This window comes from Marmota marmota, unplaced genomic scaffold, assembly GCF_001458135.2.
Source record: "Marmota marmota marmota unplaced genomic scaffold, marMar, whole genome shotgun sequence".
NCBI lineage: Eukaryota > Metazoa > Chordata > Mammalia > Rodentia > Sciuridae > Marmota > Marmota marmota.
The window spans coordinates 6,931,873-6,957,851 of NW_026000241.1; the positions used below are offsets into that span (position 1 = coordinate 6,931,873).

At 59.8% G+C, this 25,979-nt stretch overlaps 1 protein-coding gene and 1 long non-coding RNA gene across 8 annotated transcripts in view; one reads left to right on the forward strand and one right to left on the reverse strand.

Moving 5' to 3' along the window:
• Positions 1-300: 300 nt before the first annotated feature.
• Positions 301-6,414, reverse strand: LOC125613806. Of its 5 annotated transcripts, none has more exons than XR_007344395.1 (5): positions 6,279-6,414; positions 4,629-5,849; positions 3,574-4,122; positions 3,020-3,163; positions 301-2,789 (listed from the first exon to the last, which is right to left on the reverse strand). It is a non-coding gene; the product is annotated as an uncharacterized LOC125613806 (long non-coding RNA). The 5 variants fall into 5 exon arrangements; XR_007344399.1 differs by having other exon boundaries at positions 3,574-4,538; XR_007344397.1 differs by having other exon boundaries at positions 4,629-5,639; positions 6,279-6,413.
• Positions 6,415-7,354: 940 nt separating this feature from the next.
• Crtc1 (CREB regulated transcription coactivator 1) overlaps positions 7,355-25,979 on the forward strand; it is a 26,648-nt gene continuing 8,023 nt past the window's right edge. For 2 of the 3 annotated variants that reach the window (XM_048795351.1, XM_048795352.1), the window contains exons 1-9: positions 7,355-7,471; positions 10,196-10,333; positions 11,391-11,452; positions 13,483-13,577; positions 15,689-15,774; positions 18,318-18,358; positions 18,824-19,044; positions 23,706-23,839; positions 25,900-25,979. In XM_048795351.1, coding sequence (XP_048651308.1) covers positions 7,454-7,471; positions 10,196-10,333; positions 11,391-11,452; positions 13,483-13,577; positions 15,689-15,774; positions 18,318-18,358; positions 18,824-19,044; positions 23,706-23,839; positions 25,900-25,979 — 875 coding nt within the window. In that variant the 5' untranslated portion in view covers positions 7,355-7,453. Of the gene's footprint in view, positions 7,472-8,602; positions 8,651-10,195; positions 10,334-11,390; positions 11,453-13,482; positions 13,578-15,688; positions 15,775-18,317; positions 18,359-18,823; positions 19,045-23,705; positions 23,840-25,899 lie in introns of all 3 variants that reach the window. The other variant, XM_048795350.1, reaches the window with a different exon arrangement.

Sequence of the window (25,979 nt, forward strand, 5' to 3'; positions counted from 1 at the left end):
CCGGCGCAGCTGGGGTGGTTCTGGGCTCAGTCCTGGCCCGGGGCTCTGCAGGGCCCGTCCCGCCCAGGTCTCCTTGTGGGCAGCGTCCGCCCTCAGGGCCTCGCACTGACTGCTCTGCACCAGGGCTGTGCCCCTTCGTCCGTCCAGCCTGCCATCTTCACAGCTGCCCTCCTAGTGACCCAGGGTCCCCAGCACCAAGGTGAAGGATCCACTAAGGGACATGCAGATGTCCCCAGGGCATCACATCTTCACCCCTGCCTGGAACAGGGCCTGTCAGAAATCTGAGGAACGTGCATTTGGTGCGTTTTGCTCTGGGGCAGTTCCTTTTGCCCTTGGAGGAGCCCAGAAAAGGCTCAGGAGTCAGACGTTCAGGGTTCTAGTCTCCGTAAGTTGGCGAGCACGAGCCTCCCCCCAGCTTTGATGTCACTCAGGAGAAGCTGCAGGGAGCTCATCAAAGGCCGGTGCCCAGGGCTGGGTGGAGGGCTTGGGCTCATGTCCAGTCCCCTCCCCCTAGAACCAGCCCTCCCTGAGGCTGGGGGCGCCGTTTCCCACCAGGCCAGCCCCCTGGGTGTGCAGAGTTGCTCTGTCCAGCCCCCAGAGCGCTGGAGCCTGCGCGTGGTGCTGTGATCTGGGACGAGGCCCATGCCTACTCCTGCGGGCCTTGTTTTAAATCTGAGGTCTCGGCTGCAGGGAGCAGATGGCGCCTCCCCCAGGAGTGCGGGGGTGGGGGGGTGGGGACGGTGTCAGGGCTTCAGGCGGTTTATTTGCCGTGGGCCTGGGCACCATGAGCAGGCCCTGGAGCTGTCGGGCTGAGGTCCCTGGCCTGGCTGATGATGCAGAGTGTCACTGAGAGCTTCCATCCTCTCAGCCACTCTCTGACCTTGGCTGCCACTGTGGTCCTCAGACCCGGTGCCACCAGCCAGCCCCAGGGCCTTTGCACTTAACATTTGTCCTTCCCTGTTCTTTGCCATGTCCTCGAGGCCTTCATGGCTCTTGCTTTCAGCCCAGCCTGAACCTCCACGTTTGCCTTCTGCCCCCGCCGCTTCTTGCCCGTGTGCGTGCTGAAGTCCACCAGCCCCGGGGCTCCGCAGGTAGCGCTCTGTCTTTCTGGCCGGCTGCCAGTGCCCTCCACACAGAGCAGGGCCCAGTGTTGGCCAGATGCTTTCCTTGGGGACGCTGTCATGTCAGCCATTGCAGACTGGCCGCTGGGCCAGTGTGAACTGTCAGAAGGACACGCCTGTCTGCGGAGGGGGAAGTCTCCTGCCACCACGACTCTCAGGACGCTTGGAGGACCCCGTGGAGCCCTGTCCCTCCGTTCCTTGAGCAGCCCTGCGTTCAGAGCCCCTCTGCCCAGGCTGCCTTCCTGGGACTCCACCTCAGGTTTGCAGGGCCCGGGTGGCGAATGACCCAGGACACCGACTGTCACCAGCTGGAGCTGGCACAAACAGCACGCCCTCCCCTCCCCTCCCTCAGCGGCAGTACCTGCCACTTCTACACTTGGACAGCCCCCCTTTGTCCTCGAGCCTCAGTTTTCGTATCTTGCCCGGGGGGAGGGGCAGCAGCTTGTGTGGGAACAGGCGGGGCGCGGGCCCTGCCTGGGAATCCAGGAGCCGTCTGTGAATGGTTCCTCACATCTCACTGTCCCCCACATGTGCTGGACTCCACCACTGTCCGGCTCTGCTCTGGGCCTCAGGGAAAGTGTGACCGGAGACAGACCCACAGAGCTCGGTCAGGGGCTCAGCTGGAGAAGGCAGCTCTCCAGGGCTGGGTGGTGTCCTGTTCCCAGGGAGATGCTTCCTGGCGGGGGCAGTGCCCGTGCAAAGGCCCTGCAGCAGCCGTGACTGGTGTGGGCGGTGGAAGGGCCCCGAGGAAGCCCGTGTGCTGGGGTACAGTGTTGGGGAGAGTGGAGGGCCAGACCATGCAGGCCGTCCCGGTGGGAGGGCCAAACTGAGACCCGCTCAGCCCACACAGCTCCTCCGTCCCCAACTCCTGTCTGCGCCGCTGCCCCTGAGCAGGGCGGAGCTGGCCAGTCTGCTCCCTTTAATCTCATTAGAAGGCCAGGCTGTTGCCCTAGTGACTGCCGACAGGCCTAACCAAGGCCACGCCGTCTGCAGTAAGGTGGGGATGGTGGCAGGGGAATTGTCACCTGGTGCCGCACAGGACTCCTCAGGAGACTGGGGACTGCCCCAGGATCTTGTCCCCTCTGGAGAAGTCGCCATAGCCGAATCACTACAGGCCTTCCCAGGGTCACCTGGCCACTGCTCTCCAGCCTTGGGACCCTGCTTCTCCCAACCTGTGGGGGATGGGGGATGGGCCTGCAGGAGCGTGGACACTGGGTGCAGCAGAGCCCATCAGCACAAGGGGCCTCCTCAGGCTTCATGGGATGGGGATTGAGGATTTTGTGCAGAAGGTCGTGGGACATAAGCAGAGGCTACACGGGAGGTGTGGGGGGTCCCTGCCTAGAAATGAGGGGCTGGGGCTGAGGGCAGGGCCAGAGGCTGCTCTTTACCTCGAGGGAGCTGGTGTCCTTGATAACTGAACCGCTGCTCTGACCAGGAGCACCGGGTCCACCTCTGGGCACAGTCCTCTGTTGTCTCCCACTGATCCCTGGTCCCAGGAGGGCTCTGGCCCCAGCCGTGCAGGGCCATGCAGGGTTCCGCTCAGGTGTGGAGTCCATGTCGTCTTGGCCACTTTCTAGCTGGGCAGCCCTGGAGCTTGCCATCCTCAGAAGGCCTGTGCGTTTGATGGTGTCACCCCAAAAGATATGCCAGCATCCTCGCTCCTAGAACCTGGGGTTGTGTCCTTAGTTGGAAATAAGGTCTCTGCAGATGTAACTAAAGGTCTCCAGATAAGCTCATTCTAGATTGGGGTGGCCCCTAAATCCAGTGACAGGAACCATCCTCCCTCAGTGTCCAAGGGGAATTGGCTCAGAACCAGGAAATGGATGGAAATCCATTTCAAGGACCTTCTGTAACATCCAGTGTGTGTAGATCTTGCGCATGCCCTCCCATGGACTCACCCCCGCCGTTGCGGACCGTCTCCTTCACCGTGACTAGTGCTCAGCAGCTGCTTGGCCGTGCTGGATCTGCGCATCTTCAGTGTTAGGGAATTTTTTCTCCATGTAATTCTGATCTGCAGTTGGTTGGGTTCACGGATGTGGGACCTGCGGATATGGAGGGCCGACGCCATGACTATGACAGAAGGTAGCGGAGGGCAGGTCCAGAGAAGCCCGTGTCATGGGGGATTGGAGGGTCGTGGCCACAAGCCAGGGAGGGCCTCCCTCTCAGGTGGAAGCAGATGCCGTGACTGGGCCTGCAGCCTCCTGGACCGTGAGAGAACACGTCCCTGTGGTTTGGGCCACCCAACCTGTGGTCCTTTGGCAGCCCCAGGATACTAACATGGCTGTCACGATGCTGAGCTGCATGGAGACCTGGGCATGGCTCTGCACCCCAGGGGAGAGCCTGAGGAACACCCAGTGGGCCCACCCCAGAGGCCCAGGGATGGGGTGGCACGAGATGACCAGAGTGTGTGCTCCTTCCAGTCCCTCACAGCCCCACTGACGCTGGGACCAACCTGAGACACCTCTGGGGCCTGGGAGGTCCCTTCAGAGCCAGGGCAGTGGCGGGGACATCTGTCCTCAACTGTCATCCCCTCTGACCCCAAAGGCCAGGCGCTGCTGAGTGGTTGGTCACAATCGAGGGTTTGAGGTTCATGGCCTGGGGATGGTGTTCTGGAAAAGTCCAGGGCTGCTGCTAGCAGGCAGCAAGCGAGGGACCTGTAGCACTTCCCTCAGGTCTGCCGCAGCCGCACAGCTCTGGTGCCAGACGCAGCAGCGACCATCCGACCAAGTCCCAAGTGCTGGCCATCTGGTGGGCTCGGGAGGCTAAAGGACGGACATTCATGAGGCGGGGCAGTTCAGACGTGGTCATTGAGGTGACACAAGCCAGGAGATTGTGGAGCCATGACGAGAGCACAGGTAGCCCAGCCGGTGGTGCTGTACCGAGGTCGTGGCTGTCATTTGACTCCCACGTTTCAGGAGTGAGAGGCGAGCTCTGAGGGACGCTGGGCGAGGGGTGCTCGGAGCTCTCAAGAGCATCTCTGCCATTTTCTGGAAATCTACAACTTTCCCGATAAAAACAGTGTCAGGACAGTCACAGAGCCAGGGCCTGCTGTGGCGGCGACGGGGGCTGCTCCTTGGGTGGGACAGGGAGGCCCCTCCAGGGTGCGGGTGGAGGTGGGCTGGCACAGGAGAGGCCCTGCGGGAGCCGGGCTGGGCAGAGTACAAGGTGGGGGGCCAGGGCATCAGGGGCCCATTCCCATGACGGGGGAGTCTGGACTCTGACCCTGGTCTGTCTGACCCTTAGGCTACAGTGAGGGGCACCCTGGGAGCTGTGGCCTGGGCTTGACGTCCTCTCCAGGCCTCAGCTCCTCATCTATGGCCCTTTGTCGGCTCTCATGAGTCTGGGGTGGAGGGACGTTGTCTGGAATCTTCTGTGCCCTCCTAGGAGGTCCCTCCAGGGCCAGGCGTCTGGTCTGACCTTGGGTTACATCAAGGTCAAGACTGACTGTCACTGGAGTTGAGTAGGAGGGAGTGGCCGAGCCACTGACAGAGCCTTCCAGCCTCCTACCTTGGTCTTATATGGCTTGCAGGTGGGCCTGTCCCCAGCCGGTGACCATGAGCTCAGAGGGCAAGAGCAGTGGCGTCTGTCCATCCCTGCGTGTGTCTGTCCATTCACCCGTGTGCCCCGTGTGCGTGTGTGTTGCTGCAGTTCTGTGCGGTCTCTGGCTTCAGGAGCACAGCATGGTGGGGGACAGGATGATGACGCCGGGAGAGGGACATAACAAGGGATGTGGCGTGACCGCAGGAAGAGGTTGAACTAACTCCAGTGCCTCATTGCCCAGCAGCTCGCTGAGCTGAGGCGTGAGGTCCACTGGGTAGAGAAGGGTCCTGCTCCCAGGGGTTTCCAGCCAGGCCTGGGGGGCTGTCAGTGCCTACAGATTCAGGGAGTCCCCACGTCTACTCTCAAGTTGGGCAGCGCCAGGAGGACTGCGCTCATCTGGAACTGTCACAGGGTGGATTATCACAGCAGAGGGACGTGGGTTCAGGTCAGAAAGGGAATTGGAGACTAAGCAGTGACTTCCAGTTTCCCCTCCAGTGGAGTCACGTGGACAGTGTTGGAACCTCCCAGCTGTGTGTGACAACAGGCATAGTGTACTGCCAACCGGGGATGTTCCCTGGCCTTGGGGGCTGAGGTTTTTACTGGGGGTTTGTCCTGTCCACGTGGATAATCACCAGGGTGGCTGACATCAGTGTCTAGCTCCTCCAGAAGCTGAGCTGATACTGGGTGGCCCAGGGCCTCCTCCCTAAACCACAGCGTGGACATGGACATCTAGGGTGGCCTGAGGCCATGGGGATACAGTAACTCTTTTTTTCGTGGTACTAGGCATGGAACCCCGGACTCACAGGCTAGGCAGGTGCTTTGCTCCTGAGCTCCACCCCCAGCCCTTTCTATTTATTTTGAGACAGGGTCTTCCTAAGTTGCCCACACTTGCCTGGAACTTGGGATCCTCCTGCTCAGCCTCTCAAGTAGGCATGTAGCACTCAGTGACAACCGTCCTCCATGACATTCAGTCCGGACCTGCTGGGTTGGGGCATCACAGGAAAGAGGTTTGGACAGAGGTGGGACCTGGGGGCTGGGAGCATCCTGTCAGTGTCCGATCCTATGAGAGGATCAGCAGGTTGGCCTAGGGCTCTTGCTGACGCCGGGTCTCCTGCGTGGACAGCACGTGCCGATGAGCGCCTCCATTCGTGCCCGACCTCTGCGCACAGATGCGCCCTGTGACTGAGTCTAGGGAAGGGGAAGCCGAGACCTGGAGGGGTGGAGGGCTTAGGCCTCAGAGGCCACAAGGTCCACAAAAAGTGGACAGAGCACGGGCTCCTGCCCTACAGCTCTGACACAGGAGGATGTGGATGAGGTCGTGGGAGGTCGGAAGGGACCTGTGCCCAAGCAGAGCCGGGGGACAGGAGCTGCAGGGGCCCCACCCACCCTGCCTGGCCTCCCCCTCTGGCCTGCAGCTGGCCTGTTTGTCTCGCAAGTCTGCCAGGAGGGACGCAGTGGGGTGTTCTTGGTGGGCGTGGCTGACGGGCAGCCACTGTGGGCCGGGGCCTCCCAGCCTGACCCCGGGCCAGGCTGTGCAGGTGCGGAGAGCCACCCAGGAGCACACGAGGTTAATCTCGCGCTCAGGCCCACTGCAGCTCACAGGAAGCAGCTGTTTACCTGGGCGAGGTGCTCTGCTGGGCGCTCAGCCAGTTCCCGAGCTTCGCTTCCCCCTCCGGTGTCCGAGGCCCCCCAGGAAGCTGGGGCTGGCGTGGGAGAGCAAGCAGCCAGGCGGCCAGCTCCCGAGCCTGCCAGGAGCTGTTTGTGAGGGAACGCGAGCCGGCCTTGTTGTGTACACAGAGTGGACCTAGCAACCGCCCCTGCCGGGCCGCAGCCGACACTGCTCCCACCTTGCACCATGGCAGCCGCCTTCCCGGTGGCCGGGTAGGGATTGTGGGCCATCGTCCCTGAAGGTCATCTTGCCACCCGGGCCAGGCACCTCTGCCTTTGCTCCCTGCAGATTAGAATCAGCCTGGTGGGGAGGCGGGACCACCTCTCCGCCCTGTTCTGGGGCAGCAGGGTCAGTCAGGCAGCTGCAGGCCTTGCGCCGAGTGCTGGTCGCTGTGGAGTGAGCAGCAGGGACACCGCCCCATGAAGGTGCCTGGCTGGGCCAGCTTCAGCGAGGCCCGCGGGATACCCAGAAGGAGTCTGGGGACATGGGCAAGACTCCCAAGAACTCGGGCTGGGTCTAAGGGACTCGCTCAGCCACCCTGGTCTTGAGTAGGCTGCCACAGGGATCCGAAGGGCTACTTCTTGAAAGGCGTCATTGTCCTTTGGAGACAGCGCTCTCTGATTCAGGCCATTGGAAAAATGGTTTCCCAGGTCCAGGGTTCCATCCGCAGCCAGGACAAGAAGTGGCTCCCCTGGGTGCAGGGCTCCTCTTGGGCTGGTGTCTGTGGTCTTCTCGCTCCTTTGCTTGCCTGCCGGGGCAGCCAGAGAGGCAGCCGCTCCCCAGCTTCACGATCATGGGCTTCCTTGGGGGTGCTTCCTGCCTCAGGAGGACCATTCCAGTGCCTCCAGATTCTTCTGTCATTTTTGGTCATGAGACAGTTGACCTCGTTGAGGACCCTGCAGTCTCCCTGGTGGATGTGCACCTCATCGCCTCGGTCCTGTGGGCACCTTGGGGGCTGGGGCTCTGTGAGGTGCACTCGGAGGTACCCCCTCCCTCACGACAGCGGGCAACTCGTCTTTTGCAGCTTCAGCTTCAGAAGTCCCAGTTCCTGCAACTGGGCCCGAGCCGTGGCCAGTACTACGGAGGCTCCCTGCCCAACGTGAACCAGATCGGGAGTGGCACCATGGACCTGTCCTTCCAGGTGAGCCCCCTGCAGCACTGCCTCCCCTGGGGGAGCCCCTATAGCCTCCCACCTGAACTTGGTCCAGCTCTGACCCTTCCCTCACCACAGAGCATGTGCTGTGGACTCTGAGGGCAGTTGAGGTCACCCGACAATCGCCTGAGCCCTCCCTTCCCCTGCCTACTCTTTCTCTGTACTGGGGACATTAGGAAGCAGCGCTTCAGCCCTGGTTCACTTGCCTGTCCGCCAGCCTGTCCCCTGTGAGCAGACCCCAAAGCGAGCCCCCGTCTGGCCGCCCGTGAGCATTCCAGCAGCCCCTACACCTGTCCGCCTGCTGTGCGGCAGCGGGAAGTGCTCAGGGCCTCTGGGGCTTGGCTCGGTCCCGCCTCACTAATCCACAAGCCCAGCATTTCTCAGAAGGAGGCCCGGCCGCCTGACCCCACTTGTCTGCAAACGTTTCTTGGCAGAGACCCACACAGCGGCTCCCGCAGGCTGCAGGCCGCTGCACACGGCCTTATCGAATACAACGGGAGATAAGGTCCCAGGATCCTCTGCCTGGCCTCTGGTCTGCAGGTGGAAGCAGGAGCCGGTGGTGGGGTCAGGCTGTGATTCAGGGCCACCTTCAGGGCAGTGTCTGGGCTCTGCATGGACAGGTCCCCCCAGTGATCACACTGCCGTCCAGTGCTGGGGAGAGTTGTGGAAATAGCCCTGTCCCTGAGTGCTGGCAGGCCTGGTGGAACTGAGGGCCGTCTCCCGGGAGCTCAGTGTCTCTCACACCGTGGCAGGGATGGGTGCCACCGCAGGCTGGCTTGGGGTCTGCCGGGATCGGTTCCTCAGGGCGCCTCATCTAGCAGATGCTCAGGGCTCTCCTCTCTGGTTCCCTGCGTCCTCCCGGTTGAGGCCCTTGCTGAGTCGGGTCTCCCCGCCCCACCCCCCAGCTCTCCCTTCCTCTGTTTCTGCATCTCTTCTTCCTTCCAGAAGGACGTCTCTCTGGGCATCTCCTCTGCTCAGCCCCACATGGGGCCCAGACCAAGCCCTCTCAGGCATGGGGTGTGGGGTCCTCCTGGGCATCTGTCGCGGGAGGCTCATGGCCTGGGGCCCACGCGTCCTGCCTGCTGGGCATCTCAGAGTCTCGGTTCTTTGCATTTTCAGCCCAGCGGATTTCTGGGGGAGGCCCTGGCAGCGGCTCCTGTCTCTCTGGTAATTGAGCCCCCAGGCTGAGGCCGTGGCATCCCCAGCGCCAGCCTGCAAGACCCTGACATGTGTGAGGTTGCTGGTGTCCCCCAGTCCCCCATGTGGCTGCCCCTGTGGCTCCCAGGGAGACATCCTGTCCACCAAATGGAAATGGATCTGCTCCCCACTCCTGTCTCGGGAAATATGTATGGTTGCATCAAGAGCCCCCACGCCCCACACTTGGGGTCTGCCTGGGGCAGATGCCACGTCTGCATATCCCAGTCTGGGGTCCCCCTGAGCAGAATCCGAGCATGTGCCCCCAGCGCTGCATGGTCCATCCCTCCAAACACATGCACGTCCGCGTGTGCACGTGTCTCGTGGGGCCAGCAGGCAGGGCTTGGTGAGCTGGGGCGTGGCTGGCCCAGCTCCGTTCCCCTCTGGCTCGGCTTCAGCCGCCTTGGTTTCCCCTTTGGGTTTCAGACTTTCTGAAAGATAAGTGGCCCTGCCCTCTAGGCCCCACAGCGAGCCTCTTGGGGACAGAAGTGTAGCAATATCCAAGCCAGCAGGGTCTCCACTGGGTGAAAGGCAGATTTGGGAGTCCCCATTGAGTCCCCTGGACAGGCAGCCCTGAGCCCTGGTAGGTGGGAAAGGACAGCAGTTCCGGACACTGACTTTGTCCTGGAAGGGGCGGTTCGTTGAACCCCAGGGTTGCCTTTTGCTCAACTGCCCAGAGAAGACAGCAGGGCCAGGGACCAGATGGCTAGGTAGAGGGACCCACCGTGTCCAGAACTGGCAGAGGCAGCTGACCTAGCTCTGGTCAGATGGTAAGAGGGCAGCGCAGGGCCAGGGTAGGCAGAGTGCAGGCTCCCAGCGGCCCCTGGCGCACAGAGCCTGGCAGGGGCAAGGCCTGGCTGGGGACCTCGTGCAAACCCCAGGTGCTGGAAGGAAGCCCCATCCGGTGAAGTTGTGGGCCAGGGCTCTGGGTGGCGCCTGGCTAAGGTGGTGAGGAGGGTGTGTGAGGCCCAGTTTCCGTGAGGAGCAGCCTTGGGCTTAACTAGGAAGCCGCCTGGGAGCAGCGCTTGGCCAGGTGGGCCAGCAGCAGTTCTCTGCAGAAGCCCCCGGCCCTCCCTTGGCAGCCCCTCCAGGGATTACGCAGCAGGGCATAGAAGGCCGTCGGGCCCTGAGGGAGAGGGCGGAGGCCTGTGTGCACCTGGTAAGGCCGGGGCGGAGGTTGCTCAGGCCGCCGCACCCCTGGCACCCTGGCCAGCACTGGGCCCCGAGCTTGTGCCGCTCTGCCTGGCCCGTGCATGCCAGCTGCACTGCACGCCTGTCCCCGGCGCCAGACACCCTGCCAGCTCTCGCACCCCCATCCCCAGTGCTCGGAGGGCTGGGGAGCTGGGGCCTCAGAGACACCCGTCTCAGCCTTCAGAATGGTATCCAAGGGTGTCTCTGGAGTGGGTGGCCCTGAGATTAGATCCTGGGGCAGAGCGGGGGGAGATACCAGGTCACAGTTGATAATCACTGTTTGGGTTTCTCTGTTTCAATTTCCCCCCACCCCCTCCTTGTTCCCAGACACCCTTCCAGTCCTCAGGCCTGGACACCAGCCGGACCACCCGACATCATGGGCTAGTGGACCGAGTGTATCGGGAACGTGGCCGGCTTGGCTCCCCGCACCGCCGGCCCCTGTCAGTGGACAAACATGGACGGCAGATATCCTTTTTCCCAGAGAACATGTAGGCAGGGATGGGGTCCCCCGGTCAGCAGCTACACGACCCTGAGTTGGCCTGCAGTTGCTGATGGGGGGCCTGCTGTTGGCTCTGGAGATGGACTCAGCCACCCAGGGGGCTTCCTAGAGCAGGCAGTGCCACAAGCCAAGGAGCCTTTGTTCTGACCCCTTGGAGCTAGGGTGGCCCAGGGAGCGCCTCCCAAGGCAGGAGCTGAGGCAGGAGACACTGGCCCACAGAGGGTCCTAGCAAGGCAGTGGGGCCCAGAGGGCCATGAGTGGGATCCCGTGTCTCAGGACTGTAGGCTGATGGGGCCCTCGTGGGCAGTGCATGGGGTGCCCAGCCCAGGCAGCTGAGGGAAGGGTCTGAGGGTGGCTCCATTTCTACAAGACGTATGTAAAATTTGCATCTGTTCCTCGGCCAAGCAGAGATCTGCCAGATTCCCCCCGCCCCAGCTCAGCCACCCCTTGGTGCTCCGCCAGCCGGGCCCCCAGCACCAGAATCTGAGCAGCCTCAGGTGGTTCCTGGGATCCCCAGCTCTGCAGAGCAGACGCCCGTTCTCTGCTGCTCATTTCCGCGGGCTGGGGAAGCACAACCAGCTGAGTCCCAGACCGGACCCTCAGGCCCCGGGAGCGGCCCCATCAGCCCAGAATTAAGAGGCGAGACCAGGGTCAGCTGAACCAGACTCCCCGCTGTGCCTGCGGCTGGTTTCACGGTGCAGGCCCCTCTTGGACGGGGTGCAGGCCGCACGTGCACTTGCAAGAGGACAGCGTTGAGTGGTAGGTGGAGTGGGGCCGCACCCCCGGGGAGCCCCTATGGCCTGGGCTGCTCACAGCCAGGCAGGAAAGGCCGGCAGGAAGCGCCTGTGAGGCAGCAGTGGACACCCCGCCCCGCCGGCCCCAGCTGTGTGCGGGCCTGGCCGCCACTCCTGCAGCTCCAGCAGCAGGGCCGCTGGGCTGCAGGGGTCTTCCTGCTCAGTGGCCACGAGCACTTCGGTGCAGGCAGGCCCAAGGCCACAGTGCGTCCCCTTAACTCACACTCACGCCGACAGCTGTCCATACGGCTCCGTGTATCTGTCACCACCCGCGGACACCAGCTGGAGGAGGTCAGTGGGCAGAGCTGGCTCCCAGCCCCCACCCACTCGGTGGGAACAAAACTAAACTTTCACCATAGTAGTGCATAGAAAAGCCGTGAGGGCGGAGTTACTCAAAATGAGAAAACGAAGACACATCCCCGAGTTTCTAGAAATCACTGTCACTCTATAATGCCAGCGCTCTGCCTAGGGGATCTTCAACCCGTCCTCACTTTTGTCTGTTTCTTTATTTTCTTTACCCCAAATTGCCACTTGCTGTTTCATTTGATGCTTGATGAGCAGTTTTTCATGTTACCGAACAAATTATTGAAGATGCACTTGTTACAGGCTGTGTGCAGCGGCGCATACGTGTCATCCCAGCGGCTCTGGAGGCTGAGGCAGGAGGATCAAAGTTCAAAACCAGCCTCAGCAAAAGCGAGGCACTAAGCAACTCAGAGGGACCCTGTCTGTAAATAAAATCCAAAATAGGGCGCGGGGTGTGGTCCAGTGCCCCTGAGTTTGATCCCCGCTACCCTGCCCCCTTAAAAAAGTTTTCTAGGCTTGTGCTAGAAGACTAGGAAAATGCATAAAGGTGTATAGAAGAGAAAAAGTCACATCTTTAGAAGTCTGCATAGCATTCATGGTGCATTAGGTGCTATAAGTCATCTACAGATGTGCTTAGAGTCTACACAGATGCCATTTCATAGAAGGGACGTGAGCATTCATGGATATTGGTGTCTGAGGAGGATCCTGGGACCAACTTTCCAAGGAACAGATATGGAAAGACAACTGGATACACATGCACACCACACGCACAACTATATGTGCACACGCGCACACATAATTTCATGACATGATACAGTCACGTAGTTAAGTATCCACCAAGCACACATTAGCTGATACACAACAGACAACTGTGTGGCTTCGGCTGTTTTCCCATTTTAGACATAGACATTGAGCACAGAGAAGCCAGAACACTGACTCAGGGACACACAGCTGGTTGGGGGCAGGGCTAGGATCCAGGGTTCAAGACTCCTTTAACCTGCGCCATTGTATCCTTTTCTCCTTGGACCACGTTTCCTCTAGTCACTCTTAGAGGCTGGGATATCTCCACTGGGCGCACATTGGCCCTTAGTCTCCTCCTTGGATTGACAGCTCTGCAGTTGGACCCCTATTTTCCTGTCTAGGAGTTGTTCTGGGGACCCTCCCTCGAGGCACTTCTAGCTGGGAACAGATTGGCTGACCCTGGTATTTTTTTTTTTTTTTTGGTACCAGGGATTGAACCCACAGAGCCACATCCCCAGCCCTTTTTTTCTTTTATTTAGAGACAGGGACTCACTGGCTAATACTCTGAGGCTAGCTTTGAACTTGCAATCCTCCTGCCTCAGCCTCCTGAGCTGCTGGGATTACAGGCGTGGGCTATCATGCCTGGCTCACCCTGGCCTTTCTTGTCAGTTTCCCCACCGGAGTTCCCAGGACGGAGTCTCTACCAGGTTCCTTCCAGGGTCCAACCGGTTGGAGCAGGACTGCCCCTCCCCAGTCGGTTTCCCACCAAGGGGGCACCCAGGGGTCTCTCTGAACCTCCCTTTCTATCCATCACACCATGTTTGAGACTGAGCATCTAGAGGAGATACTCACCCACTTGTGTTTGTCACCAGGAGGGGAGCTAGTGACAGGCTGCACACTCAAACCCCTTAAGGCCAGGTCCCTGTGGGACCATCAGGCTCCCTCTGGGAATTTCAACAGGAAGGGCCATCCTATCCCTGAAGCCAGAACTCCCTACTGAAGGGGCAGGCAGGGGCGGTTGGGAACAGAGGGACAGCTTTGCTGTTGATCTGGATTTCAGTGGGCTTTGTGGACAAAAACTGCCTGAGTCCAGTGGTCCTGTTCAAAATGATGTCCTTCTGCTCAGGTGCAGCAGTTTGAAAAATGACTACATCTGCCACCCTGTCCCATGGGGTATGTCCTGGGCAGGGCACATAGTGCCAGGGCTGTAGTGTGGCTGTGGTCATGACTCCTCTTCATTCTGGGGGGGGTCTCACTGTCTCTCCCCTCTCCCCCAGGACCAATTCAGACTCCGCCCTTCACCAGAGCACAATGACGCCCACCCAGTCAGAATCCTTTACGGGTGGATCTCAGGATGCACACCAGAAAAGAGGTATGAGAGGGGACTCGGTGTCTTTGCTGGGGTCAGGCAAGCCCAGCAGGTGGCCCTTGTGCTCTGGAGGTTGGCAGTCCATGGGTGGACAGGCTTTCAAAGAAGGACCCAGGCTGTGCCAAGGACAAGGAGAGGGGCTCCGGGAAACTTCAGAGTGGGGCTGCTTGGATTGGGTTTTAAAGGATGCATGGGAGTTTTCTAGGCAGAGAAAGCCTTGCAAATACATGAGAGTCCAGGATTCATGGATTCAGGGTAGGGCCGTGAAGACTGGGTGCTGTTCAAATAATTCTTTCAAATGCAGGGGCAGTGAGCCTGTAAAAGGGGCATTTACCAGCTCAGGACTGCAGTCTAGGGTCGGACCTCTAGCTTCAGGCACTGCTTGATCTAGGATTTCACACTGGACTACTTTCCAGCTGTGCTGCTAAGAACTGTCCCCTGCAGCTCCTGAGCTCATCCTGGCTGTAGCGGGTGAGAAAGGGCCCGTCTCTCCCCAGCTCTCGCTAGGTGCCTCCTCTCCAGGCCGCTGTGCCCAGGTCCTCAGCTCTGCCCTGGAGCCAGGCATGGAGGCAGCATCCTGGGAACCTTCAAGGCGAGTAGATGTTTTAGAGACTGGGGAGCTGCCAGGCGCAGTGGCACACGCCTGTAATCCATTAATTTGGAAAGCTCAGACAAGAAGATCCAAGTTCAAAGCCAGCCTCAGCAACTTAGCGAGGCCCTGAGCAACTTAGTAAGACCCTGTCTCAAAATAAAAAACAAAAAAGGACTGGGGGTGTGGCTCAGCAGCTAAGTGACCCTGGGCTCAACCCCAGAACCAAAACAGTGAAAGCAGAGCTGGGTAGTGTCATCTAGAGAGGGGTTGTCGACGCTGTGAGGCCAGGCCCGGGAAGCCCCACGTGCATGTCATCTGGCCTGAGACCCCGAAGCCATAGAGTGACCTGGAGTGAAATGCCCAGGTGCCTCTTTTTTTGTGATAGTGTTTCACCGGGTGGGTGTATAAATGTGCCAGGAGACCCTGCCGATAGGATTGTCACTGGAACCTGGGCCCTGGGAGTCCCGACAGCCAGGCAACAGGTGCAGGAGGTAGAAGGGCAGGTTCTGGGGTGCCAGCCTGGGTCACCTCCCCCCGGCCTGCAGGCACCGCCTGGGGCCTTCTTTCTGTGGCCAGCAACGAGACTCTCCTCAGATTGCTGCCTGTCCTGGTGGGTCCCCGCAAGCACAGGGCTTTTAGGGGGTAGGCAGGCACAAGGATGTCACTGTCCCTGAGGACGCTCTGTGACCATGGGAGGAAGGCAAGACCCAGACCCTTGCTGCTCAGAATCCAGCTGGTCTTGGAGTCACAATCAGAGGCATCACTCATCCCTGTGCTCCCAAGAGGGGCCCAGGCAGTGCCAGGGTTGGAGTTCCTCTGCGTCTCGCCACACCTGCCAGCCCACGTGTCACAGAGTGTGTGACAGATCTGGCTGCTTCCTCATGGCGTGCTCAGAGGCGAATGAAAAAATAGCACCTCTAGCAGGTACAGAGGCGGGGCAGCGGGCACTCTTGCCTCGACTGAAAGTCTAAGGAACAGGCTTCAGCTGTGGCTGATCTGAGTGATGCCATCCTGTTCCTCCGTTCTGTCCCTCCATCCTTCTGGACCCTCTGTCTTAGAACAGTCGTCACAGCTGACTCACAAGGCTGCTGTCGTTGTGCCTGCTGACATCAGGCCTAGTGGCTGACCCCCTGTGCTCGGTGCTGGTGGCCCAAGAGGAGCCCAGCCAGCACCGAGAGGGGGAGCAGCCCAGGTGGGAGAAGACGTCTATGTGGGGGGGCAGCCGCCCACACAGACTACGCTGTCTGCTGCCCATGGAGGTGCCACGGAGGCCGGGTCAGTGCCAGGAGGCGGACTCGACACGGCCGCGGACTCGACACGGCCGCGGGCCCCAGGGCTTTGGTTTTTATTTCTTTGTAAGATACAGATTCTCGGGCTTATCTGATCTTTTAAAAAATGAGACCCTTTTTTGTAACTTTAGTAGAAGCCCCAGAAATGACCATGAGGAAAGTTCCAGCTTCACCCCGGCCCTGGCCGTCAGGGAGGTTGTCCTCTTTCTGAGTGTCCCCCTCCCCTGTCCCAGTCTTACTATTAACAGTCCCAGGAATGGAGGAGACCACGACCGAAGCAGATAAAAACCTTCCCAAGCAAGCGTGGGACACCAAGAAGGTAAGAGCCCGGGGGTCCGGAGGCCTGTTCCTTGCTCCTTCAGGCCAGGCCGGGACGAGATAACAGAGTGACGCGTGGAGGTGGGTCGCCCTCCCAGACCTGCCCCCGCACAGATTTGCCTGTGCTTGGGTTCCGGGGGCCCTTAAGCCTGCTTAATGCTAACAGCAGGACTGTCACACGGCAGAAGCCACCCGTTAAAACCCGTGGCTGGTCAGGTTTCAGCAGAAAGTAGAGCAGCACAGATGGCCCATGCCAGCCCGGCCACGGCCACCTGGGTGTGGGGCAGGAGGACGGTGAGTGTGAGACCCCCCTGGGCAACTGAAGGGAGACCCTGTCTCCAAAAGGAGAAAAACCGCTTCTCCCTCCAAGAAAGAAATGGAGCAGCCGCCCTAGGAGGCTTTTCAGGGGTGTTGACACAGGAACTCCCCCCTTGGGAATGCAGTTGTAGCGAGGGGGTGCATTTAGAAGCGCTTATGCAGAGCTTTCGGAATAAGCGGGAACCACCCGAATGTTAGCGGGGGTTTGTTATGAGATGACCCCCAGTCGCTCTGAGTTGGGATTTTAAAAGGAATTCTGAGGAAATAAGAGACACTCGTGGTAATGCAGTTACCTCGCAAGGTCAGGATGGGGGTGCTTGAGAGGGGGAGGCTCAGGGTGCAGCAGTCGCCCTCAGCACCACACAAATCAGGAAGAGAAAAAGCAAAAAAATCTAACCCGAATGAAACCGCACAACCACTAAATGTCTGGTAAAGCCGAAAAGTAGGTCCTGGTCCGTTGGCGCAGCTGGGTGTCACCTTTCCATTACAGAGAGCAAAACAGGCTATTGCCTCAGAGGGGCCCTAGGGATGGCGGAGAATGAGGAGTGGCTCTTCAGTACTTCAGAAACCCGTTAATGTCTCCCGTAAAGTTCGTGGAAGGCTTTTCAAAGTATCCCTCAGAAAGCTGGCGCCCGCGGGTGGTGCAGACGCGGGTCCTGGAGGGACTGTCCACTCCAGCATGCGGAGCCCCTGGCCCCGTAGAAACCCGTCCCTGGGCATTTGCTGCGGAGGCCTGGCGCCTGCTGGCTCCCTGCCACCACTGTACCCGAGGTGCGGCTGCCAGGCAGAGCCTCCCTCCACCAGCGGGCGCGTCTTCCCCCCCTGGTGGTTCCTGAAAGCTCGGCCAGCAGTGTCGTCCCAGGCGCTGGCGGCAGACTAGAAATTAGAAAACGTGACTCGCTTGGAGGCTCCTCTCAGGAGACGGGACTGTCTCTGTCACGCCCATGAGGTCAGAAGCACAAGTCCTGGGGGCCCTGCCCGTAGCCACAGTCCCCGGGCCCCACAGGATCCTGTCTCCCTGGCCTTCGTGTCCCCCACTCACAGAGGAGCAGACCGAGTCCTGCTGCCCAAACGCTTCCCTGGCACCTCTCCCTGGGGCCAGCCCACAGGGGAGCTGGGGAGGGGCGCCCAGGGCTGTCCTGCCCAGCCAGGGAGGCCCCTGCAGCACAGCAGGCCTGGCACTGGGGTCACAGTTTACTTTTCCGTTGCTGAAAGTCCAAAGCCCGGGCAGCAGGGCTGGGCTGTGGCCCTGAATTCAGAGGCCACTGTGGGCCGTGCCATATGAAGTGCCCGAGCCAAGGTGGGATTTCTTCTCCCCGCCGTGGTCCGCGTATTCTGGAAGTGTCCCTAGCCAAGCACTGAAACTGGCGTTGCCCCAGAGGCTTCCCAAGCCCTGGTCCATGGACACATGAATGCCCATATGGCAAAGAAGTGCTTTGGGACCAGATGGGGGCCACACCTCTGAGTGTCGCAGGAGGGCAGGTCCTCATGGAAGGAGAGGCCCCCTTGTGGGAGCCTCTGGACCGAGTTGAGGCGTCTGGCCCAGCCCACCTCATTGTTCCTGACCCGGTGCCCTCCACTGCTTTGGTGGCTTCTCATGGACTCGCCCCATGGCCACCAAGCAAAAAGCACCCCTGCTCTAGGCGCCCCAGCTGTCTCCGTCCAGGGACAGTGTAGAGGTGGGGGAAGCTTGGTGAGCACTCAGCCCCGGGCACCCAGGCCCCAGCAGCCCCTGTGCACAGCTAACAGCGTACTGCCTTGGAAAGCCCTGGGGACATGAGGAGCTGGCACACAGGTTCTGCCCAGATGCCTGCTCTGACAAGGCACCACGTCACCCTTTGTCTGTGGCCCCCACCAACCAAGCAGCCAGAGTGGAACTGTGCCCTCTCCCTGCCAAGGGCAGGAGCTGGGGTGGGGCCTGTGGGAAGAGCCTCCCCACATGACTCTTGACTCTAGGCTCAGCTTCCTCTGGGCTCGGCCCCTCTACCTGGTGGGGCCACTTGTGTCCTCTGTGGGACACTCAGAGGCCACTATGGGCCGTGCCATATGAAGTGCCTGAGCCAAGGTGGGATTTCTCCCTCCCCGCGTGGTCCGCGTATTCTGGAAGTGTCCCTAGCCGATAAGCTTGGTGCTCGTGGAACAGCTCTTGGCGCAGTGGGAAGGTCGCACAGTGTACATGAAGAGGCCCCGGGGCGCTGGCTCAGCCTCTGCTGTCTTCTCTTTCAGACGGGGTCCAGGCCCAAGTCCTGTGAAGTCCCCGGAATCAAGTAAGTCCCTGCAGGGCCTTCCCACAAGCCCTCAGCCATGGGGGCTGCGTGGGCTCCCCCAGGCTCCCACCCGCCAGGAGCCTGCACGTCCTGGTGAGGGACACCACGGTGGCCACCCAGCAAGTCCTGTCTTGGGCCGGTTCCAGCCCCTTGCTGCCCGAGTCAGAGCCTCCTCAGACATACCCTGTCCCTGGAGAGAACAGCCCTCCCTGGGCAACAGAAAAGTGTTGTCCCCACCCTCCCCTTCCCCCCCCGGGGGCAGGCTGCTTCCTGAAGTCACTGGTGATGCCCCGACAGCCATCTTATGAGCCTGGCAGCACCTGACTGAGGAACGTCATTTTACACCTGCTCGTATTCTCCTGATAGCCCCCTCCTGCCCCTGCCACAGTTTCTGGGGGCGACCCGGCCGGTCGGCTGGCCGCTGTCCCCAGACCTCACCTCTGCCCCTGTCTGGCCTTCCCCCAGCATCTTCCCATCCGCCGACCAGGAAAACACTACAGCCCTGATCCCCGCCACCCACAACACGGGGGGCTCCCTACCCGACCTGACCAACATCCACTTCCCCTCCCCCCTCCCGACCCCTCTGGACCCCGAGGAGCCCACCTTCCCTGCGCTGAGCAGCTCCAGCAGCACTGGCAACCTCGCCGCCAACCTGACTCACCTGGGCATCGGTGGCGCCGGCCAGGGTAAGGGCCCGCAGCATGGCCCCAAGCTCGAGGTGCCCGGGCTTTGCTCCTTGGTAGAGGACTGTCTCCTGAAGGTGACATGTCCATTCAGATGGTGGCTAAACAGTCGTGTCCACAGTGCCAGGCACCTGGAGGGTGGAGATGAGGGGTGACAGACCTGCCGCAGGGGCTCAGCATTGCCAGGCTGACCGACAGGGAAGGCCCCCCCCTCCTCCGCCTAGGCCCAGCCTGGGCAAAGAAGGGTGGGGTGTGAGGGGTGCATGCTGCCTCCAGGGGTCCAGTTGCAACTTTGAGAGTACCAAGTGGCTTCAGAGAGGCTGGGGAGCCTAGGAGCAGAGCTCCGGAAGTGGGTCATGCTGTCCCCCATCCCTCCTTGCCCCACCCCCTCACTGGGGACAGAAATGGGCCCGACCTGCTCCTCATCACGTCAGACAGCTTGCTTTGTGACATTTTATTCTGGCCCCTCCCTGTTCTTTACACCTGTTCCTCCCCTGGCCTGGTCCAGGGCTCGTCCCACGGGCTCTGTGCCTGTCCCAGGGGCTCCCAGCTTTGCTCTGTTCCTGTTGTTTCTGGGGATTGTCCACTGGTGGCTCCCTGAGGACTGTGGAGTTATCCCCTTTAACTCCTGTGTTCTCTCTCTCTCTCTTTCTCTCTCTCACACACACACACACACACACACACACACGCACACGCACAACACCCTTCCTTTATTAATCTAGACCCGGCAACTCTTCCATCAGGACCTGACCCAGCTTGACCCTTCCTCCTGCTCACTTGCCTCGGCCCTGCCCAGCCTCTTCTCTGACCTAGAACATGACCAGCCCATAACCTGCCTCTGTTGGGCCTCACCTCCCTCCCCATAGAACCTTTGGAGCCTGGGTCACCCTCCACCCTCCTTCTCGTCTCCCTGCTTGCCCCACAGCTGGATGAACTCACTCAGGGCCTTTGCACATACTACCCTGATCCTGTGCGGCTCCCGCCTTACCTACCTCGTCCTACCTGTCCCCTGACTGTCCCCTGACCTCTCATGCTGTGCTGCGTTTCTGTATTTGTTCTTAGCGTTGCCACATGTTCTTCAGCTGTCCCTTGCACTGGGCCTCAACCTCCCGGGTCCCTGCCATGACACCTATACCCTTTGTTTGCTGTTTAGGGTGTGCATTTGCATCTGGGGCAGGCATCTGACTTCCAGAGAAGAGATGCCCCAGGTGGTAGGACAGGCAGAAGGGCTTCTGGGGGGCCCATAGCGGGTGTGGATGACACAGGCCCTGTTAGACCCAGAGCCATAGAACAAGCCAACACTCTCCCCACCCATGAGCCCATCCTGCCTCCGCTACAGGTTCAGCGGCAGCTCCACGCAGGCTTTTCCATGAGAGCATCACACGCTAAAATGCATACTTGGCAGAGTCCCCCTGGCTGCCCTGGGAGAAGGGGCTCTCAGGAGGGTGTTCAGGGTCTGGAGAGAGTGGGAATCTCGTTGGGTGCTTTGCAGATAGATGTCAGGGTAACACTAACCAGCCTGGGAGCCAGGTCACCCGAGGTGGGGCAGCGAGCAGGAAGCCCTAGCTTGCTCCTGTCGCAGGTGCCAGCAGGGCAGGGGGCGGGCAAGATGATGCCAGGTGTGTTTGTGTGTGTGTGTGTGCGCGTGTGTGCGCGTGTGTGCACGCACGCGTGCTGCTGGGCATCAAACCAAGGTCTCCCCTGTGCTAGGCAGGCTTCCTGCTACTGAGCTCCCTCCATCCCCCAGAGACCTGGCCAGACAGGTGGCGCCTGCCCGCACATGGCCTGTGCAAAGTAAAATCCAAAGGTCAGCTCTGGGGCTGCCAGTGCCCCCGCCCCGCCAGTGCAGAAGCTACCAGCTTCCACACCCGTTCTCCCCACGCCAGAGCTCCCCCTCCGCTGCCTGCGGGTCCTTGGCAGGCCCCCAGAGCCTGCACCTCCATCCCGCGCCCAGTCTAAACAAGCACAGGAAAGAGCCCACGTGGAGGTGTGAGGCGGCCAGGGTGTGGGCCCTGAGCACCGGCCCAGGAACACCCGACACCAGCGCCATTGTTTGTGGAGCTGCCGCTCCAGCAGCTCCCGAGCAGGGACTCTGCTTTCTGGGTGCTTTTTAAATAAAGCTGAGCTGCTGGCCACCGGCGCACATGCGTGTTTACCCGCTCTGGGCCCCACCACCAGCCCCACGGGGAAGAAGAGGCGCGGGGGGCAGCCCCGGCGTCTCACATTTGCAAAAGCTTTGTCCTGGCTGCTTGCCAGGTCTTGGGAGGGGGGGCAGGCCCTGGGGGCCCTTCCTGGCACAGCTCCGAGGCCGGCCATGCCTGCCAGCAGGGCTTGCGTGCCACAGGGCGGGCTCCTGCCACCTGGCCCACCCGGCCCGCCCTCCTGGCAGCTCTCCCTGCCCGCCCGCCGCAGAGTTCCCCTCCAGCTGGCCGTGTTCCTGCTCCAGAGGTGAGCCAGGTTGCTGAAAGGCATACAATAGCAAGATGCTGTGTGTGCCCTGCTGGCCCGACTGGCCCCTCTGGGGTGGTGGCCGCCCTGTGTCAGGCTGGGCACTTGCCTGGCAGCCCACAGGGAGTTAGACTCGTATTCAGGACAGATGTTGGAGGTGGGCAGCCGAAGGGCAAACCAGCTGGTGGTGTGTTTTGTGTGGTACATGATTGTGTGCGTGCGTGTGAGTTCAAATCCACATTTAAAAATCAGGCAGTTGGTGTGGAAGCGTTGGTTTCCAGCTTCTCTTGGAGAGAGAAGGCAGGTGACAGCAGGTCAGTGTTCTGCGCTGATGATGATCCACGGGCCCCACGTCCACCTCCTGCAAGCGCTTAGCACAGGCTGTGCCCCTTACTGAGCCCTGACATCTGCTCCTGACCTGAGCACCAAATGTTCCTTGGCCCCACCAAACATACAAGATAATTGGTGCCCAGACCCAACAGGGCGGCCTGCGGTCCTGACTCCTAGTTTCCTCTGAACAGGTGCCTCCCAGACTTCTCCTGCTTGGTCTTTCATTGATGTCCCCTTGACATCATTGGTCCTGATGCCCAGGGTCTGTGCAGACACCAGCCCTGCCCCCCTCCCATGTGAGCTGAGCAGAGCCAGCAGGGCGTCCACGGGGAAGTCCAGGCATGACCCAACTTGCCCCAGCGAGCAGCATTTTTTAAGTTACAAATGGGCCCATGGTAACAGCTGGCAGGGGGAGGAAAGAAAGGGGAGATGAAGCTCTCCCTTCTCAGGTGTTGTCCTTGAAGGGTTAACTTGCCCAAAACAGTGAAAGAAAAAGCTGCTTTTATGTGAACTTCTGCAGACTGTGAACTTCTGAGCCCCTCCCCTTACATGCTGGGTATAAAACTCTGTAACTCCCTGAACTTGGGGTTCAGGGGATTGATTGATTACAGCAAAAGCTGTGCCCTCTGAACCTGGCTGCAGCCAAACAAAACTGTTTCCTGCTATCTTTGGTGCCTTGCCTTGTCTGTCCCTACAACAGTATGCCCTGGGCATGGGGAAGACTGCCTGTCGTCTCCTGGCATGTGCTGGGTGTGTTCCCACAGACCCGTAAACCCGCCGCCCCGTCTGCCAGAACACAGTTGCTTTGGTGCCCTGGGCGGATGGGCCCGGGGTGAGTCAGGCAGTTTCAGCCGGCCTTGGCTGCAGGCCAGACTCTCCCAAGCCCGCTTGTGACCTCACTGGGGCTTCACGGTGAACCTGAGTGCAGCTGTTATCATCTTCATCTCACTGACAGGGAAACTGAGTGTCAGGGTGGGTGTGGGTCAGGCTGGGCCCCAGGGTTCCTCTCATGAGGCCTGCTGTGTGCTTGGCATGGTGCCCAGGAGAGCCCAGCAGCCCAAACCGCTGCCACCTTGTCCTCGATCTTACCTGCTGTTTCACCACAGTGGTATCCAGGGGATCACATTGCTCAGGGTGAGGGCCTCGGAGGCCAGGGTGAAAGAAGGGGCAAGGTGCAGGCTCCTGACAGGAGCCCCTGCAGGGACGGGGAGAACGTGAAGGAATCAGGTCTGAGTTGGGCAGCCTCGGGGGGGGGGCACTCCGGTGCAGGAGGATGGCGTGGATTGGGGCACTGTGGAGCCATGAGGGGCTGCTCAGGGAGCAGACATGCTCATTGGAGGAGGAGCGCTGAGCCTGTGGAGGAAGCCGCAGCACAGACTTGCCTAAAGCCATCTCCGACCTGAGCCCACTTCAGCACAAAAAGGGGGTTTATTGTCTGAAGCCAGGAAATACCACTCTGGCTGGAGAGAGGCTCAGTCCTTGCCTGTCCCCTTCAGCCCTCCAGCTGGTGGATCTTTTCCTTGTGTGGAATGTGCCCCCCCCAACAGACAGCCCTTCCTGGAGTTTCCATCCAAAATCCCAAGGCAGGCTCTCATTGGATCAACCTGGTCACATGCCTGTCTGGGGACCAATCGTGCTCCAGGAGTGGGGAAGTGCTGATTGGGTTTGTGGGTCACACCCCTGCTGGAGGAGTGGTGGGGTCAACTAGGAGGGCAAGAGGAAGACGGCCGCACCGGGTGGAGGGACTCCCCAGCTCTGGCCATTGGGAAGTGCCCACTGGCTTCTGTCTGAGCACCTGGGCTGTCCCTATGCAGCGTGACTGTGGGGGTGTGAGTGGCTTTGGCCTCCCTCACACCGTCCTCCCCGCCTCCCTTCTTCCTTTCCAGGGATGAGCACGCCGGGCTCCTCTCCACAGCACCGACCTGCTGGTGTCAGCCCGCTGTCCCTGAGCACAGAAGCAAGGAGGCAGCAGGCCCAGCAGGTGTCGCCCACCTTGTCCCCACTGTCACCCATCACTCAGGTGCGAGGGTGAGGTGGGTGGGGAAGGTGAGGGCTCAACTCTGCCCCTCCAAGAGGCCCCTGCCCCTTCAGGGGACGGTGGAATCCAAAAGATTCCCTGTTGATTTTCAACCACAGGGAAAATGTACGAGTCAGCGGTCCTGGAGTCCCCTGTGCCTGACCTGGGCAGAGGCCATGAAGGGGGCTCCTGCGGGTCCCATGAGCATCCTCCACTAAGCTGCTTCCCTTCTTCATGGTCTAGTTGACTTTTCCGTAATGGAATGGTCAGCAAGCTTGGATTTACTGTTTCAGTTTGCCACAGGGCTCCATCTACTCTCTTCTGCTTCTCATATTGGTGTCCCTCTGTCCATCTTGGGTTTTCAACTCACTGTTGTAAATTTTCATGATATTCTTATGGTCCTTTTTCTTCCTGTAAAATCAGTAGGGACTTTCCATTTTCATTTCTGATTTTAGTATTTTCAGTCACTTCTCTTTGACATGATAAATCCTACCTTGTAGAGTGAGGGAGGAATTATTTCCTTTTTTGGGGGGTGGGGGAGGGGAAGAGTTTAAGAAGCATTTCAATTCCTGCTCAGAATCTTTGGTAAAATTCAGTGCATTTTGCCACTGAAACCACTTGGCTCTTGGTCTGTCTTTAGTGGGAGTTTTTTAATGACTGGTTCAATCTCCTTACGTATTATAAGACGTCTCCTGTTTCTTGTCGATTTGTTTTTGGTAGTTTGTGGATTCCTAGGAGTCTGTCTGTTTCAACATCTTTTGCTTTGCTTTGTTTCTGTTTTGCTCATCCCAGGGACAGACCCCAGGCCCCGAGCACTCTGGGCAAGCCCTCTTCCACTGAGTACCACCTGTCCCTATTTTTTAAATACCTGGTTTTAACATGGCCACAATGGCACCGTCCACCTACAACAGAATGCACAGTAATCCCCCCCTCCCGCTGCCAGGCCTGGGCCGGGTGACCACCGCATGCCTCCGTCTCCTTATCAGTGTGTCTTTCTGGGTCAGAATCCACACAGCCCTGGCCAGCTCCTGCAGCTGTGTGTCTTTGTGGACTGTCTGGATCCTGGGCCTCCTGCCCCTTTCCTTTTTGAAACTGTTTTTTAAAAAAATTTTTTGAGGGGTGGGGGGTACCAGGAACTGAACTCGGGGCACTTGACCACTGAGCCACATCCCCAGCCTTATTTTATATTTTGTTTAAAGACAGGGTCTCACCGGGTTGCTTAGTATCTTGCTTTTGCTGAGGTTGGCTTTGAACTCGCGATCCTCCTGCCTCAGTCTTCCAGACGGATAGAGTTACAGGTGTGCCATTGCACCCAGCTGCTTTTTTTAATTTTTAAATTTTAAAGTACCTTTATGTATTTATTTATTTATTTTTACATGGTGCTGAGGATCAAACCCAGGGCCTCTACCGCTGAGCGCTCTACCACTGAGCCCCAGCCCCAGCCCCTTTCTTGAACCCCACTGCTTATTGGGGGCGGGGCATACTAAGTGCCCATGTGCTATAGCTCTTGGGCAGCCATCCTCTCTCGGGATGGGATGGGGACCTGGCCCTCCTCACCCTGGGCCTTCCCCCAGGGGCCCCACGGCTGTGAGCTTCTACACAGAATTTCCAAATACCACCACTACCCTCTGCTTCTTTTCCTCTTGCCAATTCTTTTTTTCAGTTGTAGTTGACACAATACCTTTATTTTATTTATTTATTTTTATGTGGGGCTGAGGGTCGAACCCAGGGCCTCGCACGTGCTAGGCGAGTGCTCTACCACTGAGCCACAACCCCAGCCCCTTGCCAATTCTGACAAGGACCTGAGCCAGCCTTGGCCCGTGACTGTACCAGTGTCTCCATAACCCCCACCTTCCCAGGCTCCCCAGCGTGGACAAGGCTTCACGGCAGGACGGGCCCTGGGTGGGCTCTGCCCTCCGGAGGCTCTGAGTCTCTCATTGTTGGGAGCACCCAGTCCAGGGGCGGAGCCCACGGGGTTTGTCTACCCGTGGTAGTATTGACAAGTTTGTGGGGCCTTGGGGACCAGGTCCCTGTGGCTCCACCTGATGACCTCTCCTCCCCAGGCCGTGGCCATGGACGCCCTGTCTCTGGAGCAGCAGCTGCCCTACGCCTTCTTCACCCAGGCTGGCTCCCAACAGCCGCC